This window comes from Ranitomeya variabilis, chromosome 5 (assembly GCF_051348905.1).
Source record: "Ranitomeya variabilis isolate aRanVar5 chromosome 5, aRanVar5.hap1, whole genome shotgun sequence".
NCBI classification, from domain to species: Eukaryota; Metazoa; Chordata; class Amphibia; order Anura; family Dendrobatidae; genus Ranitomeya; species Ranitomeya variabilis.
The window spans coordinates 47,393,661-47,411,358 of NC_135236.1; the positions used below are offsets into that span (position 1 = coordinate 47,393,661).

A 17,698-nucleotide genomic window follows, 5' to 3' on the forward strand; every position below is an offset into this window, starting at 1 on the left:
CATTAACCTAACTATCCCTGTGTGGCCTATTAAAAATAGAAGAAAAAAACAACAAAACACATAATCAGGTTCCTCTCATCATGTTCTCATACACTTTATGCAGTTAATAGCCCTCTGTGTCTGTACTGCTACATACTTAGGTAGTTAACTGGTTCATGCAGCTTTACATGAACACCCGAGCCTTACACTATGGCTGCTCCAAATAACTAAAGCAATTGTTACCATCCACCTCTCGTGTCCCCCCTTTTCCTCATAGATTGTAAGCTTGCGAGCAGCAGGGCCCTCATTCCTCCTGGTATCTGTTTTGAACTGTGATTTCTGTTATGCTGTAATGTCTATTGTCTGTACACGTCCCCTCTATAAGTTGTAAAGCGCTGCGGAATATGTTGGCGCTATATAAATAAAAATTATTATTATATTATTATTATTATTAGACATACACTGCATATTCCATATTTCATGTTTCCTCTTTTTAGTTTTTCCTACATTATTGGACGCGACACATGGATCGAATGGTGGCCCAATGAGAGAGAGTGCCAAAACGCAGAAAACCGAGAGCAGTGTGACGATTTCGAGGAACTTTCTGATGCCCTGGAGCTTAATGGCTGTGCTTCATAGGAACATCACACTTGTGTCTCTATTGCTCTGGTTCTCATAGGATATTTTATCTGACAATAAAGCTTTTATTTCCTAATCATTAGATTCATTTTATTGAATAATATTAAGCATGTTCTATATTCTTTTTTTTTACTCACGTTTGAAAAGCACAGAACGAGACTAAATTCTATATGATTCCACAAAATATCAGCCCAGTAATGTCCAGATAAGGTGGACACGAGTCACGACCAAAGTGCACATGAGTAGACATGTGGTCCTAAGCTAGTCATCTTTCTGGCAGCTGTGGCTATCAATTCAGTCTCCAGCTCATAAGTAATGCCCGGGACAGTGTGTGACCTCTCTAAGTGATCAGCAGACACTAGCCCATGTTGGAGAGAGTTGTTTCCTCACTAAGAAATGGCAAAAGCAATGCTGGCAGGCAACAGCGAAAGGGAATTTATCTTATTAAGTGGAAACAAAGTCTATGAATATTCTGTCTCTTCACTCCAAAATCTTAAAAAGCAGACCTGAACAATGTTGGCCATTAGTAGACAGCAACGAGCTAACAATGTTGACACTTTGCTAATACTTGCTGCAAAATGCTGGCAAATACTTCAGCAGCAATTCCTTCACACAGATATAATCTCTTTGTTTCAGCCATATTGCAGCAGAGCATACGTACAAAGTTCTGATGAGGGCCCCTTGTAAGTATCACATCTCTTAGAAGTGGTCATCTGCTGGAACTCTTTTCTGGCAATCAGGGCTGTGTGCCATATCTGTTTAGCCTTTCACAGGCCAATGTACGACACACTTAGGCCCAAGACCATCTCTATATCAGGGAGACCCTAGTGTGAAGGACAGGGAAGATGCCCCTGCTCTCTGGTATTCCGACAACAGAATTATGACACTATCGTCTCATTAAGACCAACTCAGCAATAGACTTCACAAAAGAACAGTAGTATTTCAATACAAACTATAAGCCAGAATTTTATCCAACGGGTAGGTGATGCACAAGTCCATCCTTATTTACCATACTTCTTCTGGCTTCCTAGCTTTGGAACAAAAAATGAACGTGTGATAAACGTCTTAGTTTATGTAATCAAGATCATCTTTGTTGTTGATCCTAGATGTCCATGGGATACAGATAAGTATTTCCCAGCACCACAACTCAAAAGGATCAATCTTTCTTCTGTCTGTTTTTATAAGGGTCCGAGTCTTACCACCAGTCACGGACAAGCCATGAGGCTTAGGTAGTCAAGAGGTGTGGGGTAGAATACCAAGAGGGCTTGTCATATACAGTACAAAGGGGTAAGGCAAAGGCATAGTCAGATCACAGTTCGAGGTTAGAATTCTGGAAAGGTAGCAGATCAAGACAAAAGGGCAAGGCAAACGGATGGTCAAAGGGAAGGTCCAAAGTCGGGCAACAGAGATCAAATACAGGAACACAGAAAAACAGAGCAAGCACACACTATTTGAAAAAGCTACAACTGGCACTAACTGGAGATAAAGAGCCAGCTAAATAGCCAGGTAATCACTTGAATAGTTGACACTTGGAGGAAGTCCCGGCACATGCTGGTCCTGATTGGATGGCTTAACTGTCACTCAACACACTGACAGCTAAGCACTCCCCAGCCTCCGATTGGACGACTGAGCTGTCCATCACCATAGTGACAGCTCAGCACATCCCTGTATTGTATTTGACGGCTGAACTGTCGCTCACTGCTTCTAGACACACTGATAGGTGGAATCTGACAGGATCATAATTACAGTGATCAGCTTTTGTTTGATGGTGATTGAGACGTCCTTTTTCTTCCATAGTGGTTCCACATTCATGATAGCTGCACTCCCCAGTGCTATTTCATGTTTGAGCTCTGCTGTTGTTCCGACTCTGGAATTAATAATGGAACCAAGGAAAATGAAACAGTCAATCACTTCTAAGGGCAGCAGCCAACCTGTAGCACTAATCAGCTGCCTGTCAGCTACAGTTTTGCTGATTGGCAATCGTTTATGATAAAACAGATGCGCACTTAAGAAGTATCTTCAGGGTCCTGGAGGTCAAGATACAGCCCCACAGAGCCCTGAACACACATCATCCAGTCTGTCTGGGACCACATGAAGACACAGAAGGATCTGTACAAGCCTCATACACAGAAGATTTGGGGTCTATTTTTAAATAGATAGATATTTTTAAGCATTCTTACACCTGCCTAAAACTTTTGCAAAACACTGTATATATGTTTAGGAAATGTAAAAAAAATCCTAACTAATTTAGTATAAAATCTATTGCCTTTACGAAATGAAGACATAATTGAGGCTCTCTGCAGTCTCACTATCTCAACAGCGGTGTGGCACTTCCTGCATCTGAGCTGAAAAATATCATGGAAACACATGAGAGAGAGGAGCTGAAAGATGTAAATATACAAAGAATATAAGATGGATTCCTGTGTATTATGGAGCAGCAGACTAGAAAAAAAATGGATGAAACCTGTCACAGCTCCTCATTGACCTGCGTTTCTGTTCTGCTGTCACTTCTGCAGTAACCTCAGCTGTAACCTTTGGCCACTGTCCAGCCTTGGACCAACTGGGCTCTTAACTTGAACAATGCGGAGTCACTGCGCTGTCCTGGGCTCTAGAGCCCTACAGGATGCCTTGGACTCCCTGGCCCTTGTGCCTACATTGAGGAAATGCTCCAGGCTTACTCACAGCAGACTCCTATTAGTTAACTATATACACTATTGTGCCCCATCTACTGTCCTAACTACTAACTGCATTCTCCCTAAGCTACAACATAATGCATATCTTACAGTATACAGTATACAACACTATTTATAAAGTAAGACAAGAATTATCAATTTACCGGGATGAGTGTGAGGAATAATACCGTCTTTTGTAACCCCTTACATACACACTGTGAGGATTCAGCTCCGCTTGGTTTCCGCAGTCATGTAGTCACTGAAATTATGTGATTTCAATATCTGCATTTACTTGGCAACTATATTCTCATCCTCTTCTCTCAGTGTTCTATTGCGAATCTAGTCAGGATGTGACCTCAAGTCTGCAGATCCCGTGATGACTGTGTTACTGCAGCCGTGTAGGTTTTACTCTGAAATGAGGCGTTGGCAGAAAAAACAATCGGCCGGGGACTGAGTATCTCAGATGACTAGTCCAAGTGTCGGACTCCTCGCCCTGCTCCCCTAGACTGACAGGTCTCATTATGTGTGTATATAGGGAGAGACTTGTCAAAAGGATTGGAGAGGGCAGAAGCCTCCAGGACCTGCCTTGGACTAGTCATCTCAGGCACATGGTCCCCGGCCGACTTCTCGAACTATGTTTTCTCGGACTCCGCTGCATTTCAGAGTAAAAACTACATGGCTGCAGTAACACAGTGACTGATTCATTCTGAACCTGGATCAGACAGCACAAGTGAGAGAACAGGTTCCCTTTAGCACAGAACTCAAAACATCCACATTCCATCCTATGATAAGATACCATGTGTATCCCCATGATAACACTTCCTGACTATCTGACAGTAACACAGGGCCTCATTGTTGCCAATAACAATCCAGATTTATTCGTTCCTCACACAAACACCTCCAAGATTTCTCCCTAATATCCCCCATTCTCTGGAATTCCACGCCTCAAGATGTCCGATTATCCACCACCCTCGGATCCCTGAAGCGGAACCTGAAAACCCATCTCTTCAGGAAAGCCTACAGCATACAATAACCATTCTGCCGCCTCACCACCACCCGAGCTGCTGCCTCACCACCACCCAAGCTGCCGCCTCACCACCACCAGAGCTGCTGCCTCACCACCACCCAAGCTGCCGCCTCACCACCACAAGAGCTGCCGCCTCACCAACCACCCAAGCTGCCGCCTCACCACCACCAGAGCTGCTGCCTCACCACCACCCAAGCTACCGCCTCACGACCACCAGAGCTGCCGCCTCACCACCACCCAAGCTGCCGCCTCACCACCACCCAAGCTACTGCCTCACCACCACCAGAGCTGCTGCACCCCCGACCTTCTGTCTCTTCCCCATAATCCCATAGAATGTAAGTCCGCAAGGACAGGGTCCTCTCCCCTCTGTACCAGTCTGTCATTGTAAATTTGTTTACTGTATACGATATTTATAACTCTGTATGTAACCCCTTTTTCATGTACAGCACCATGGAATTAATGGTGCTATATAAAAATAATAATAATAATAATAATAATAAAGATTTATTTATTTTTTTACTCAGATGTGTTTGTCTTCTATGATGCCCAAAGATAAAGCACTGCCTTTAGCATGGGGACAAGAAAATCATCTAATGCAGGCTTTGACAGTCTTACATTATAGTAATAGTCGAAAAGAAAGTGACATTTTTATCTTTTTTATTTCAAATATGCTTTATTTAAAGTTCTGAAAGGAAGTAATACTTTTGAAAGGGAAGTGGATGAGAAGGCGACACTGCGATCACACCATGAATGTTCTTATCGGATTTCCTCCAACGTCACACTCGCTCGCCGTGTATCCACTCATTCCTCTGTCACTAATAAGATTTTAGTTTTCCAGTTATAGAGCTCCTGCAATGTTTTCCTCGGACTGACCGTTTTACAGTAAGTTTTCTTGGACTGACCGTTCCCCAGCAGGTTTTCCTCAGACTGAACATTCCCCAGAGGGATTTCCTCGGACTGGCCATTCCCCAGTGGGTTTTCCTCAGACTGACCATTCTCCAGCAAGTTTTCCTCACACTGATCATTCTGCAGTGGGTTTTTCTTGGACTGACGATTCCCCAGCAGGTTTTCCTCAGGCTGACCCCTCTCCAGCGGGTTTTCCTAAGACTGACCCTTCCTCAGTGGGTTTTCCTCGGACTGACCATTCCTCAGCGGATTTTCCTCGGGCTGACTGTTCCTCAGAGGGTTTTCCTTGGAATGACCGTTCCCCAGTGGGTTTTCCTCAGGCTGACCCCTCTCCAGCGGGTTTTCCTAAGACTGACCCTTCCCCAGTGGATTTTCCTTGGACTGACCATTCCTCAGCGGATTTTCCTCGGGCTGACTGTTCCTCAGAGGGTTTTCCTTGGAATGACCGTTCCCCAGTGGGTTTTCCTCGGACTGACCGTCCCGCAGTGGATTTTCCTGGTACTTACTGTTCCCCAGAGGGTTTTCCTGGGACTGACCATTCCCCAGCGGGTTTTCCTCAGACTGACCCAGCAGGGTTTCTTCGGGCTGACCATTCCCCAGCAGGTTTCCTTGGACTGACCATTTCCCGGCAGGTTTTCCACGGACTGTCCACTCCCCAGCCATGGTGACTGATTTACGGTATTTAATGACATAAAAAACCTTCAAAAGCATAAAGCAGGAAGGAAGCTAGTGTTACCGGCAGCGGAGCTAGAAATGTCCAGAAATCCACTGTACAGTATCTTATTTTTGTCCCTCTGATATTCACACAATTGAGATGCTGCATTCGAAGCTGCATTGCCAAATCTGAAAAGTTTGTTTCCCATGAAATCCTCAGTCCGATCCGTATAAAAGACAAATCCAAACACTGGTGACGAGAAGAGAAAATGATCTGTCATGTCCTTGTAGAGTTCAATCTTCCCAAGCTGGAAGAAATGTTTCTTCTGTATTTTCTCTCTGTAGAACAGATTTTTCTCGTTGCTTTGAGCCCTGTATATAAAGAATGTGCGCCAGGAGGAGATGGCCACGATGCTGTACGCGGTCTGTGTGGTGGCAGAGCTGCCCAGGCCGCTGCCTCCTTCCTTCACACCACCTTGTGACTCCAGCATCTTCTTCACTTTGTGCTTGTCTCTCCTGAAGAACAACTCCTGACCCATACGTGGAATGACGGAGGAGGTCTACTATGGCGAAGTTTACTGTAGCACCGGGCCGACCTTAAAAAAAAGAAGATAAAAAAGCACAAATAATTCTCAAAGAACAAGTGGGCCGCATGGGCATCATTATTAATCATTTTAAAGTAACTTGTAATGTTTCTCTAAAAAATAATTCATTTATCATCATTTTTTGCTTCCATGTGTCCCAATTAGTGCAGCTGCTAATCTGTGCTCTTAGGGCAACACACTGGACAAAATCATTCACCTTCCACCTCTGGCAGTTATTAACTATCGTAAAAAAAAAGGCAGCTAACAGTATGATTTAGCATGTTTCTAACATAAGGATTGTGTATCTTTCTTTGCTTTCATGTACCTCTCATGTTTTGCTGCTATTTTAAAGTCATCTATAGCATTTCTAGTATACAAAAAAAAAGTTTCCATTTGCTTTCAGTTCTCCCCCATTCCTCCTCCTCTGGCAGCTGACACATAGTCCTATAGTCCTTTCTTCACCCACAGAAAAAGTCTTCTCAGCCACCCTGATACGTTCCTGCAGAGGCTCCGCTCCTTCCCTGACAAGCACGCACCAAGCTGCTCTCGAGGTACTGTCACTGTGCAGTCACCAAGCTGCTCTAAGGGTACTGTCACTGTGCAGGTACCAAGCTGCTCTCAGGGTACTGTCACTATGCAGGCACCAAGCTGCTCTCAGGGTACTGTCACTGTGCAGTCACCAAGCTGATTTCAGGATACTGTCACTGTGCAGTCACCAAGCTGCTCTCAGGGTACTGTCACTGTGCAGTCACCGAGCTGCTCTCAGGGTACTGTCACTGTGCAGTCACCGAGCTGCTCTCAGGGTACTGTCACTGTGCAGTCACCAAGCTGCTCTCAGGGTACTGTCACTGTGCAGTCACCGAGCTGCAGGGAGAGTTACTGAGCATGTGTGACCACCGACACTCAGCTCAGCAGGTGGACGTGCATGCTGCTTTACATGGTCAACACCAGGTGGCGCCATACAATGTAAATTAATGTCATTCTTCACTAGATAATTTTTGAACACTGATTTAATTCTGGGACAACCCCTTTAATTACCACCCAGCAAGAGATAAAGCCTTGTCCATGCTCCCCAAACCTATTATTCTAATTGTCAGAGGTCAGTTTTGTGAGAAGAGGGTAGGTGAAATAAATGCTCCCAGGAAAACAAGCTATTTTCTTGGGTTTCTTAACCCTGAAAAACAAAATATTATGACCCGGTGTCTCCTAAAATTCAGAGGCAAGATGTGGACAGCTAAGGCCGTTCTACAGTGCGAGGATCCCATCAAACATCTCCCTGTATCTCAGCTTCCGGGTGAGATGTTCCTACCCATTGTAGGTATCTTCTCACCTTTTCTGACTCCATAGTTGGCATCTCCACTTGAACAAGTAGTATTACAAATTGCCATCTCCAATACCAAACTTTAGTTTTTCAAAGAATCTTATGTTTTCCATCAGATCCAGAGCGTTGAAAGCATCAAACCCTTTCTGCACGAGAAACCGTAAAAAGACAAATTAATGGGATTTCATGTTTGTGGTTTTCTTGTCATTCACACAATGCGGTTTGTATATTTTTTCCCCGTTTCTACAGTGATAATCACGACTTGTCCCTGGCTAGTAGAAGTCCTTTTTCTGAACGAAGCTTTGCCTCATTATAATCCCAGATCAGGAACTGATGGCATTCCTGTAAGATCTGTCATCATGGAATAATCGTGGTTATCCGATGTCTGGGACCACCCATGAAGAGGATGTAGCGCTGCGCCCCCTCCAATCTTGGGATTACTGGGGGTCAAACCTCCACTATTCTAGACAAAAAAGATCTTGGGATTACTGGGGGTCCCAGAGGCCAAACAGCCAGTAATCATTAGGTGATGACCTAGAAGCCATCACTTACTGAGGAATACCCATTTATTGCCAGTTTCCATACTGGTACCAGGAAACCAGCAGAATTGTGAACTTATCCTAAAAACAACATGTATCACTAGTTGAAAGGACAGATAGATTTCCATTTGCTAGGACCCCCACCAATCACAAAAGCAGGGGTCCTAAAGGCCCCTGTTTTAAGGAAGCATTACTGAGCATGTGCAACCACCACCCCTATAGACAGTTTTCGCACATGCTCAGCAACGCTTCATTCATACTGGAAAATGTGGGCACCTGGCCTGATTAGTCACAACGATCAGCTCATGGGTGACATGGGGAGACCCCTCTCCATTAGACCAACAAGATAAGGTCTGATCATGGCACCAAGAAGATTCAGAGACTTACCTGCACCATTAACGTATCAATGAGGTTCTCCTGAGGGAAAGAACAATGCGAAATATCCTCTTTATCCATGACCAGAGCGAGGTGGAACTGACTCAGGTAGCTATTAAATAACTGCAGCACCACCGGGACGTCCTTCTTCTCCATTGGTCTTGGCCCGGCAGTCTTTGTAGCCTAATTATTAGGAAGGCAAAAAAAGGGAATAAAAATAAGTGAAATGCTATTCTCCAGAGCTGCATTCACAATTCTGCTAGTTTTGTTTTAAGAGATGTCTTAGATGAGCTCCTATAACAGGTGATTTTACATTTTGCTACATCTGATTATCATAGAGAGCCAGGCGTTAAATTAATAGCACTTTCCAGACTACATTTCACCAAAGGAAAGCTTTGTGCCCACAAATAACCAGGTGTAGATTTCAGCTCTGAAGAGGAATAACAATTTCTGCCCACTATATGTCTTGTATTCTGCATTTTCACTCATTTTCAGTTGTCGATGAGCTAGTGGGTGCAACCTAGCTGCCATGATGTGTCCCATACACAACAAACACAGACATGAAGGATTAATTCTTCCTTTCCTGTCTCTATGTAGCACATGTCCAGAAGCTGCAGCAGCATGGAGGACATTATGTAGTAGTAGTGAGCAGTGCAGATGTGAATCCAGCACCACCTTTCTGCTTCCTTCCCTGTCAATCTATAACTGTAAATTCCTCAGTGACCTGCCAGTCCATCTTGTATTGAGCAATACAGATTTTATCAGTTTTAAGAATGGATGGTGAATTTGGGTGGTGAGGAGAGAAGAAAAAATTAAGAAAAAATACAGATTTCTTAGTAAACAATAACATGAAATAATAATAGATAGATAATAAATAAAATATAGTAAATGTTTATATATAGTATATAATAAATAATAGAATAAAACTCATTTGTCACCACCCAACTGTTTATCTGATAATTATTGAAAACTTACGATGATACTGAGCAGATTTTGCAAATCTTAAAATCAGTCAATAAAAAATATTTTTAAAAAAGACTTACTTTTTTTTTTTACTCTGCTGGTTTGATGGTGCAGCACCATAAAAATACTCTGAGGAGCCTAAGAGGAAGCCAAGAAATGGCGAAACAGTGTTCAGTATAGAGAAGAACGGACGGGAGGGTTAGTGAGTTTAGAGGTCGGGAACTGAAGAGGGAAATTCTTTTCTCTCACTATGGCACGTATAGATAGACAGTGAAAGATTGGTTTCTGCCATTAGAAATATACACTATCGTATTAAGGTATGAAGGGAAGACACAACGTGTATCTGCCCCTGATATTATCAGCCTCAGTGTAACAACACGTCACATACAACAATGGGGGAAGCTTTTCCTTACTTTGATAGACGCTGCGCTGTTTCATCACTGTCATTTCTGTTGATGGAGAAATAGAAGAAATAATCACAAATAAATGTAAAATAATAATAAGGAACAAATCCTGGTCCGGTCCGGACACCGACAATAACCAGAATGGAGGACATGTCTCATGTACATCTCCACATGATATAGGTAGATGTCATTATTAATCCCCGTATATACTCGTGTATAAGTCGAGCCAAGAATAAGCCGAGTCACCTAATATTCCCTCGAAAAACTGGGAAAACTTATTGACTCAAGCATACGTCAGGTATGCATTGTCCCCTAATCCCTATTCTGTTATGCATGGTTCTTCATCTCCATCCTTGTCTGCATGGCTCCTTATCCCCATCCTTGTATGTATGGCCCCCTGTTATGAACTATACTTCTTGGCTCCCTCTTGTGGTCACTAGTGGTATGGCACTGGGATTGTCTTTCCCCAGCTTGGTACCCACCTGGTTCGTTAGGCCAGGGGTGTTGCTATTTAAACTTCCTGGATTCTTAGTCTGGTGCCTGGCATCATTGTAATCAGTTCTTGTCTGGTTGCTCCTGTCTACTGGTCCTGATTTTTGCAACATAAGCTAAGTCCTGCTTCCTTGTTTTTTGTTTATTTGTATAGTTCTGTTTTTTGTCCAGCTTGTTCATAATGTGATTCCTGATTTTGCTGGAAGCTCTAGGGGGCTGATATTATCCCCCCACACCGTCTAGTCGGTGCGGGGGTTCTTGGATATTCAGCGTGGATATTTTTGCAGGGTTTTTTGCTGACCACATAAGTCCGCTTTCTATATTTCTGCTATTATTTAGTGGGCCTCTCTTTGCTGAATCTAGTTCATACTTACGTTTGTCCTTTCCTCTTACCTCACCGTTATTATTTGTTGGGGGCCTGTATCTACTTTGGGGTACCTTTCTCTAGAGGCAAGTGAGGTCTGTATTTTCTCTGAAAGGGTTAGTTAGATCTCCGGCTGGCGCGAGACGTCTAGAACCAACGTAGGTACGTTCCCCGGCTGCTATTAGTTGTGGGCTAGGATCAGGTATGTGGTCAGCTCAGTTACCACCTCCCTAAGAGCTAGTTTTTATGTTTGCATACTTTGCTGAAGACCCTGAGATCCTCTGCCATTAGGATCACAACAGTATGCCAGGCCACTGAATAGTTAATGCATTGCAGAAGTGGGATTAAAAGAAAAAGAAGTTCTGAGTTGTTGTTTTTTTTTCTTTCTTCCCCTTTATCTCTGAATGGCTTGAAACTCTGCTGCAGACATGAATGTGCAAACTCTGATTACTAGTGTGGATCAGCTTGCTGCTCGTGTGCAGGGCATTCAGGATTTTGTTATTGGCAGTCCTATGTCAGAACCTAAGATTCCTATTCCTGAACTGTTCTCTGGAGATCGATTTAAATTTAGGAATTTTAGGAATAATTGTAAATTGTTTCTATCTTTGAGACCTCGTTCGTCTGGAGACTCAGCTCAGCAAGTTAAAATTGTTATCTCCTTCTTGTGGGGCGACCCTCAGGATTGGGCTTTCTCATTGGCGCCAGGAGATCCGGCATTGGCGAATATTGATGCGTTTTTTCTGGCGCCCGGATTGCTTTATGAGGAGCCCAATCTTGAAATTCAGGCAGAGAAGGCTTTGCTGGCTATTTCTCAGGGCCAGGATGAAGCCGAAGTGTATTGCCAAAAATTTCGGAAATGGTCCGTGCTTACTCAGTGGAATGAGTGTGCTCTGGCCGCAAATTTCAGAAATGGCCTTTCTGAAACCATTAAGAATGTGATGGTGGGCTTTCCCATTCCTACAAGTCTGAATGATTCTATGACGCTGGCCATTCAGATTGATCGGCGTTTGCGGGAGCGCAAATCCGCTAATCCTTTGGCGGTGTTGTCTGAACAGACGCCTGATTTAATGCAATGTGATAGAATTCAGACTAGAACTGAACGGCAAAATCATAGACGTCAGAATGGGTTGTGTTTTTACTGTGGTGATTCTACACATGTTATATCAGCATGCTCTAAACGCCTAACAAAGTTTGTTAGTCCTGTCGCCGTTGGTAACTTGCAGCCTAAATTTATTTTGTCTGTGACTTTAATTTGCTCATTGTCTTCCTACCCTGTTATGGCGTTTGTGGATTCAGGCGCTGCCCTGAGTCTTATGGACTTGTCGTTTGCCAGGCGCTGTGGTTTTGTCCTGGAGCCTTTAGAAAATCCTATTCCTCTTAGAGGAATTGATGCTACGCCATTGGCGGAGAATAAACCGCAGTATTGGACACAAGTGACCATGTGCATGACTCCTGAACATCGGGAGGTGATTCGTTTTCTTGTTCTGCATAAAATGCATGATTTGGTCGTTTTGGGTCTGCCATGGTTACAGGCTCATAATCCTGTTCTGGATTGGAGGGCTATGTCTGTGTCAAGTTGGGGTTGTCAGGGAATTCATTGCGATTCCCCGTCGGTGTCTATTGCTTCCTCCACTCCTTCAGAAGTTCCTGAGTATTTGCTTGACTATCAGGATGTGTTCAGTGAGTCCAGGTCCAGTGCTCTTCCTCCTCATAGGGACTGTGACTGCGCTATAGATTTGATTCCTGGTAGTAAGTTTCCTAAGGGACGATTATTTAATCTGTCGGTACCTGAGCATGCCGCGATGCGTTCTTATATAAAGGAGTCTTTGGAGAAAGGACATATTCGTCCATCCTCTTCCCCTCTTGGTGCGGGATTCTTTTTTGTGGCCAAGAAAGACGGATCTTTGAGACCTTGTATAGACTATCGGCTTCTGAATAAAATCACGGTTAAATTTCAATACCCTCTGCCACTATTGTCGGACTTGTTTGCTCGGATTAAGGGTGCCTGTTGGTTCACCGAGATAGATCTTCGTGGTGCGTACAACCTTGTGCGCATTAGGCAGGGAGATGAATGGAAAACTGCATTTAATACGCCCGAAGGTCATTTTGAGTACTTGGTGATGCCTTTTGGGCTCTCTAATGCCCCTTCAGTGTTTCAATCCTTTATGCATGACATCTTCTGGAAGTATCTAGATAAATTTGTGATTGTTTATCTGGATGACATTTTAGTTTTTTCTGATGATTGGGATTCTCATGTAAAGCAGGTCAGGATGGTGTTTCAGGTTTTGCGTGATAATGCTTTGTTTGTGAAGGGCTCAAAGTGTCTCTTTGGAGTGCAGAAGGTTTCCTTTTTGGGTTTTATTTTTTCCCCTTCTGCTGTGGAGATGGACCCAGTCAAGGTCCGAGCTATTCATGATTGGACTCAACCCACGTCTGTTAAGAGTCTTCAGAAGTTTTTGGGTTTTGCTAATTTCTACCGTCGTTTTATTGCTAACTTTTCTAGCGTTGTTAAACCTCTGACGGATATGACCAAGAAAGGTTCTGATGTCGCTAATTGGGCTCCTGCGGCCATTGAGGCCTTCCGGGAGCTGAAGCGCCGGTTTACTTCGGCGCCTGTTTTGTGCCAGCCTGATGTCTCACTTCCCTTTCAGGTTGAAGTGGATGCTTCTGACATCGGTGCAGGAGCTGTTTTGTCGCAGAGAGGCTCTGGTTGCTCTGTGATGAAACCATGTGCTTTCTTTTCCAGGAAGTTTTCGCCGGCTGAGCGAAACTATGATGTTGGTAATCGGGAGTTGTTGGCCATGAAGTGGGCATTTGAGGAGTGGTGTCATTGGCTCGAGGGAGCTAAGCATCGTGTGGTGGTCTTGACTGATCACAAAAATCTGATGTATCTCAAGTCTGCTAAACGCCTGAATCCTAGACAGGCTCGATGGTCATTGTTTTTCTCCCGTTTTGACTTTGTGGTCTCATACCTGCCTGGTTCGAAAAATGTGAAGGCTGATGCTCTCTCTAGGAGCTTTGTGCCTGACTCTCCTGGAGTCTCAGAGCCGGCTGGTATTCTTAGAGAGGGAGTGATTTTGTCGGCCATTTCTCCTGATTTGCGACGTGTGTTGCAGAGATTTCAGGCTGGTAGACCTGACTCTTGTCCACCTGATAGACTGTTTGTTCCTGATAAATGGACCAGCAGAGTTATTTCCGAGGTTCATTCCTCGGTGTTGGCAGGGCATCCTGGGATTTTTGGTACCAGAGATTTGGTGGCTAGGTCCTTCTGGTGGCCTTCCTTGTCACGGGATGTGCGTTCTTTTGTGCAGTCCTGTGGGACTTGTGCTCGGGCTAAGCCTTGCTGTTCTCGTGCCAGCGGGTTGCTTTTGCCCTTGCCCGTCCCGAAGAGGCCTTGGACACACATTTCCATGGATTTCATTTCAGATCTTCCGGTGTCTCAGGGAATGTCTGTCATCTGGGTGGTGTGTGATCATTTTTCCAAGATGGTCCATTTGGTGCCCTTGCCTAAGTTGCCTTCCTCTTCCGATCTGGTTCCTTTGTTTTTTCAGAATGTGGTTCGTTTGCACGGCATTCCTGAGAATATCGTGTCTGATAGAGGATCCCAGTTTGTGTCCAGATTCTGGCGATCTTTTTGTGCTAAGATGGGCATTGATCTGTCGTTCTCGTCTGCCTTTCATCCTCAGACTAATGGCCAAACGGAGCGAACTAATCAGACGCTGGAGGCTTATTTGAGATGTTTTGTTTCTGCGGATCAGGATGATTGGGTGACCTTCTTGCCATTGGCTGAGTTTGCCCTCAATAATCGGGCTAGTTCCGCTACTTTGGTTTCGCCATTTTTCTGCAACTCTGGTTTTCATCCTCGTTTCTCCTCGGGTCATGTTGAGCCTTCTGACTGTCCTGGGGTGGATTCCGTGGTTGATAGGTTGCAGCGGACTTGGAATCATGTGGTGGACAACTTGAAGTTGTCACAGGAGAAGGCTCAGCGTTTTGCCAACCGCCGCCGCGGTGTGGGTCCCCGACTTCGTGTTGGGGATTTGGTTTGGTTATCTTCTCGGTTTGTCCCTCTGAAGGTCTCCTCTCCTAAGATTAAGCCTTGCTTTATTGGTCCTTATAGAATTTTGGAGGTCCTTAATCCGGTGTCTTTTCGTTTGGATCTTCCTGTGTCGTTTGCCATTCACAATGTGTTCCATAGGTCTTTGTTGCGGCGGTACATTGTGCCTGTGGTTCCTGCTGTTGACCCTCCTGCTCCGGTCTTGGTTGAGGGCGAGTTGGAGTATGTGGTGGAGAAGATCTTAGATTCTCGTCTCTCTAGACGGAGGCTTCAGTATCTGGTCAAATGGAAGGGCTATGGTCAGGAGGATAATTCCTGGGTGGTCGCCTCTGATGTTCATGCGGCCGATTTGGTTCGTGCCTTTCACGCTGCCCATCCTGATCGCCCTGGTGGTCGTAGTGAGGGTTCGGTGACCCCTCCTTAAAGGGGGGGTACTGTTATGAACTATACTTCTTGGCTCCCTCTTGTGGTCACTAGTGGTATGGCACTGGGATTGTCTTTCCCCAGCTTGGTACCCACATGGTACGTTAGGCCAGGGGTGTTGCTATTTAAACTTCCAGGATTCTTAGTCTGGTGCCTGGCATCATTGTAATCAGTCCTTGTCTGGTTGCTCCTGTCTACTGGTCCTGATTTTTGCAACATAAGCTAAGTCCTGCTTCCTTGTTTTTTGTTTATTTGTATAGTTCTGTTTTTTGTCCAGCTTGTTCATAATGTGATTCCTGATTTTGCTGGAAGCTGGGGGCTGATATTCTCCCCCCACACCGTCTAGTCGGTGCGGGGGTTCTTGGATATTCAGCGTGGATATTTTTGCAGGGTTTTTTGCTGACCACATAAGTCCGCTTTCTATATTTCTGCTATTATTTAGTGGGCCTCTCTTTGCTGAATCTAGTTCATACTTACGTTTGTCCTTTCCTCTTACCTCACCGTTATTATTTGTTGGGGGCCTGTATCTACTTTGGGGTACCTTTCTTTAGAGGCAAGTGAGGTCTGTATTTTCTCTGAAAGGGTTAGTTAGATCTCCGGCTGGTGCGAGACGTCTAGAACCAACGTAGGTACATTCCCCGGCTGTTATTAGTTGTGGGCTAGGATCAGGTATGTGGTCAGCTCAGTTACCACTTCCCTATGAGCTAGTTTTTATGTTTGCAGACTTTGCTGAAGACCCAGAGATCCTCTGCCATTAGGATCACAACAGCCCCCATGAGGAAAGCATAAAAAAATCCTACTTACCTTGCCTGCGCACTCTCGCAGCATCTGGCTTCCAGCAGCTCCTGCGGCCATGAGATAACGTGTCCCCACTCATTAAGATAATGAATATTCACCTCTACACTTCCATAGGCATGGAGTGGAATGAATATTCATTCCCTTAATGAGCGGTGACACGTAATTGCTCGGCTGCAGGTGCTGTTCGAAGCCGGAACGAGATGCTGCGAGGGCGCGCAGGGAAGATAAGTAGAATGTTTTTATCTACTGGAAGTCAGCAGCTGTGGATGTAACTGTGTGCTATAAGAGAAATGAATATTCATTGCCAGTGCAGTGAATATTATTTTCTCTTTAGCAGTGGGCACCGGCTGTAGCCGCAGCTGCTGGCTCCTGCCTCCTGTGACCCACCGCTCTGCCGCTCCTCCTCCCCCACCATAAACTGGGATAATGACTCATGTATAAGTCGAGGGGGGCATTTTCAGCACAAAAAAATGTACTGAAAAACTCTGCTTATACACGAGTATATATGGTAATAGCTCATTGTGTACATGTCACTGTCATTTCTTCTGTCTGTAACTACCAGGATGGACCATTAAATACTTTTTTAATCTTGAACACATTAATTTGGACATAAGGGCGCGTCCACTTGTGGGAAGAAGATAAAGAACCTACAAATACATGTTCCTGACTTTGTTCTTGCTGCTTTTCCTGAAGCACTTCGGTATCCACCATTTACGTTTGGGTCTAAAAAAAATCCAAATAATCAAATTGAGATACAGACAGTTCCCAATATCATTCTGAGGATATATACAGCGATATCGTGCTCTGTAATCTCCGGACTTTATGTTCCTGTATGATGTCAACTTTCCAAAGTACAAGGTCTCATTAGAGTAAATGCCGCCATGATTGCGCTCATTACTTACGGGATCGGCTTTGTGTTGGCCGACACTGTCGTTACTTCATATGTTTTTGGCCTATAATAAAATTAGGTTTTCATTAGAAACAGAGATACTTAGAAAATATCATCTATATCATGTGTCTCCTAAATAAATTCAATGACTTAAAGGGAATCTGTTAGTAAGATCCACCCCCTAAGCCGTCTATATGGGCATGTAGGTCATAGGAAGCTGGATAAAATGATACCTTGATGTCTGGGACCCGATGTCTTATTCCAGAGAAATCCACGTTTTTTAATATGTAAATGAGCTGTTAAGATCTGTGGAACAGACATAGATCTCCCCGAGAATCTGCCTCCAGAGCTTATTTTTAATAAAAGGGGTTATTAGTGAGAGACATGTAGATCAGGAGAGCAGTCACTACATGTCTCACACTGGTGATGCTCCCTTTCATTTATAATAAGCTCTGGAGGCAGATTCTCGGGGAGATCTATGTCTGGTGAGTGCAATGATGACATCATGCCGGTCTGTGCTTGCTGGCATAGGAGTTAGGGCGTAAGACCAAAAACTACAGCAGCCTTCAACTTCTCTGGCCAAGAAGGACTGCACAAGTGCAAAGCCTAAGTCAG

The 17,698-nt window shown here is 44.4% G+C and overlaps 2 protein-coding genes across 2 annotated transcripts in view; one reads left to right on the top strand and one right to left on the bottom strand.

The window, feature by feature from the left end:
- Positions 1-694, top strand: part of C3 (complement C3) — a 74,899-nt gene extending 74,205 nt beyond the window's left edge. Inside the window, exon 41 of the mRNA XM_077261790.1 lies at positions 477-694. Coding sequence (XP_077117905.1) covers positions 477-618 — 142 coding nt within the window. The 3' untranslated portion in view covers positions 619-694. The remainder of the gene's footprint in view (positions 1-476) is intronic.
- Positions 695-4,960: 4,266 nt separating this feature from the next.
- Positions 4,961-17,698, bottom strand: part of LOC143773283 (uncharacterized) — a 43,005-nt gene continuing 30,267 nt past the window's right edge. The window contains exons 10-16 of the mRNA XM_077260768.1: positions 17,097-17,147; positions 16,846-16,917; positions 10,073-10,108; positions 9,740-9,797; positions 8,709-8,879; positions 7,792-7,928; positions 4,961-6,473 (exon numbers count right to left, since the gene is read on the bottom strand). Coding sequence (XP_077116883.1) covers positions 9,749-9,797; positions 10,073-10,108; positions 16,846-16,917; positions 17,097-17,147 — 208 coding nt within the window. The 3' untranslated portion in view covers positions 4,961-6,473; positions 7,792-7,928; positions 8,709-8,879; positions 9,740-9,748. The remainder of the gene's footprint in view (positions 6,474-7,791; positions 7,929-8,708; positions 8,880-9,739; positions 9,798-10,072; positions 10,109-16,845; positions 16,918-17,096; positions 17,148-17,698) is intronic.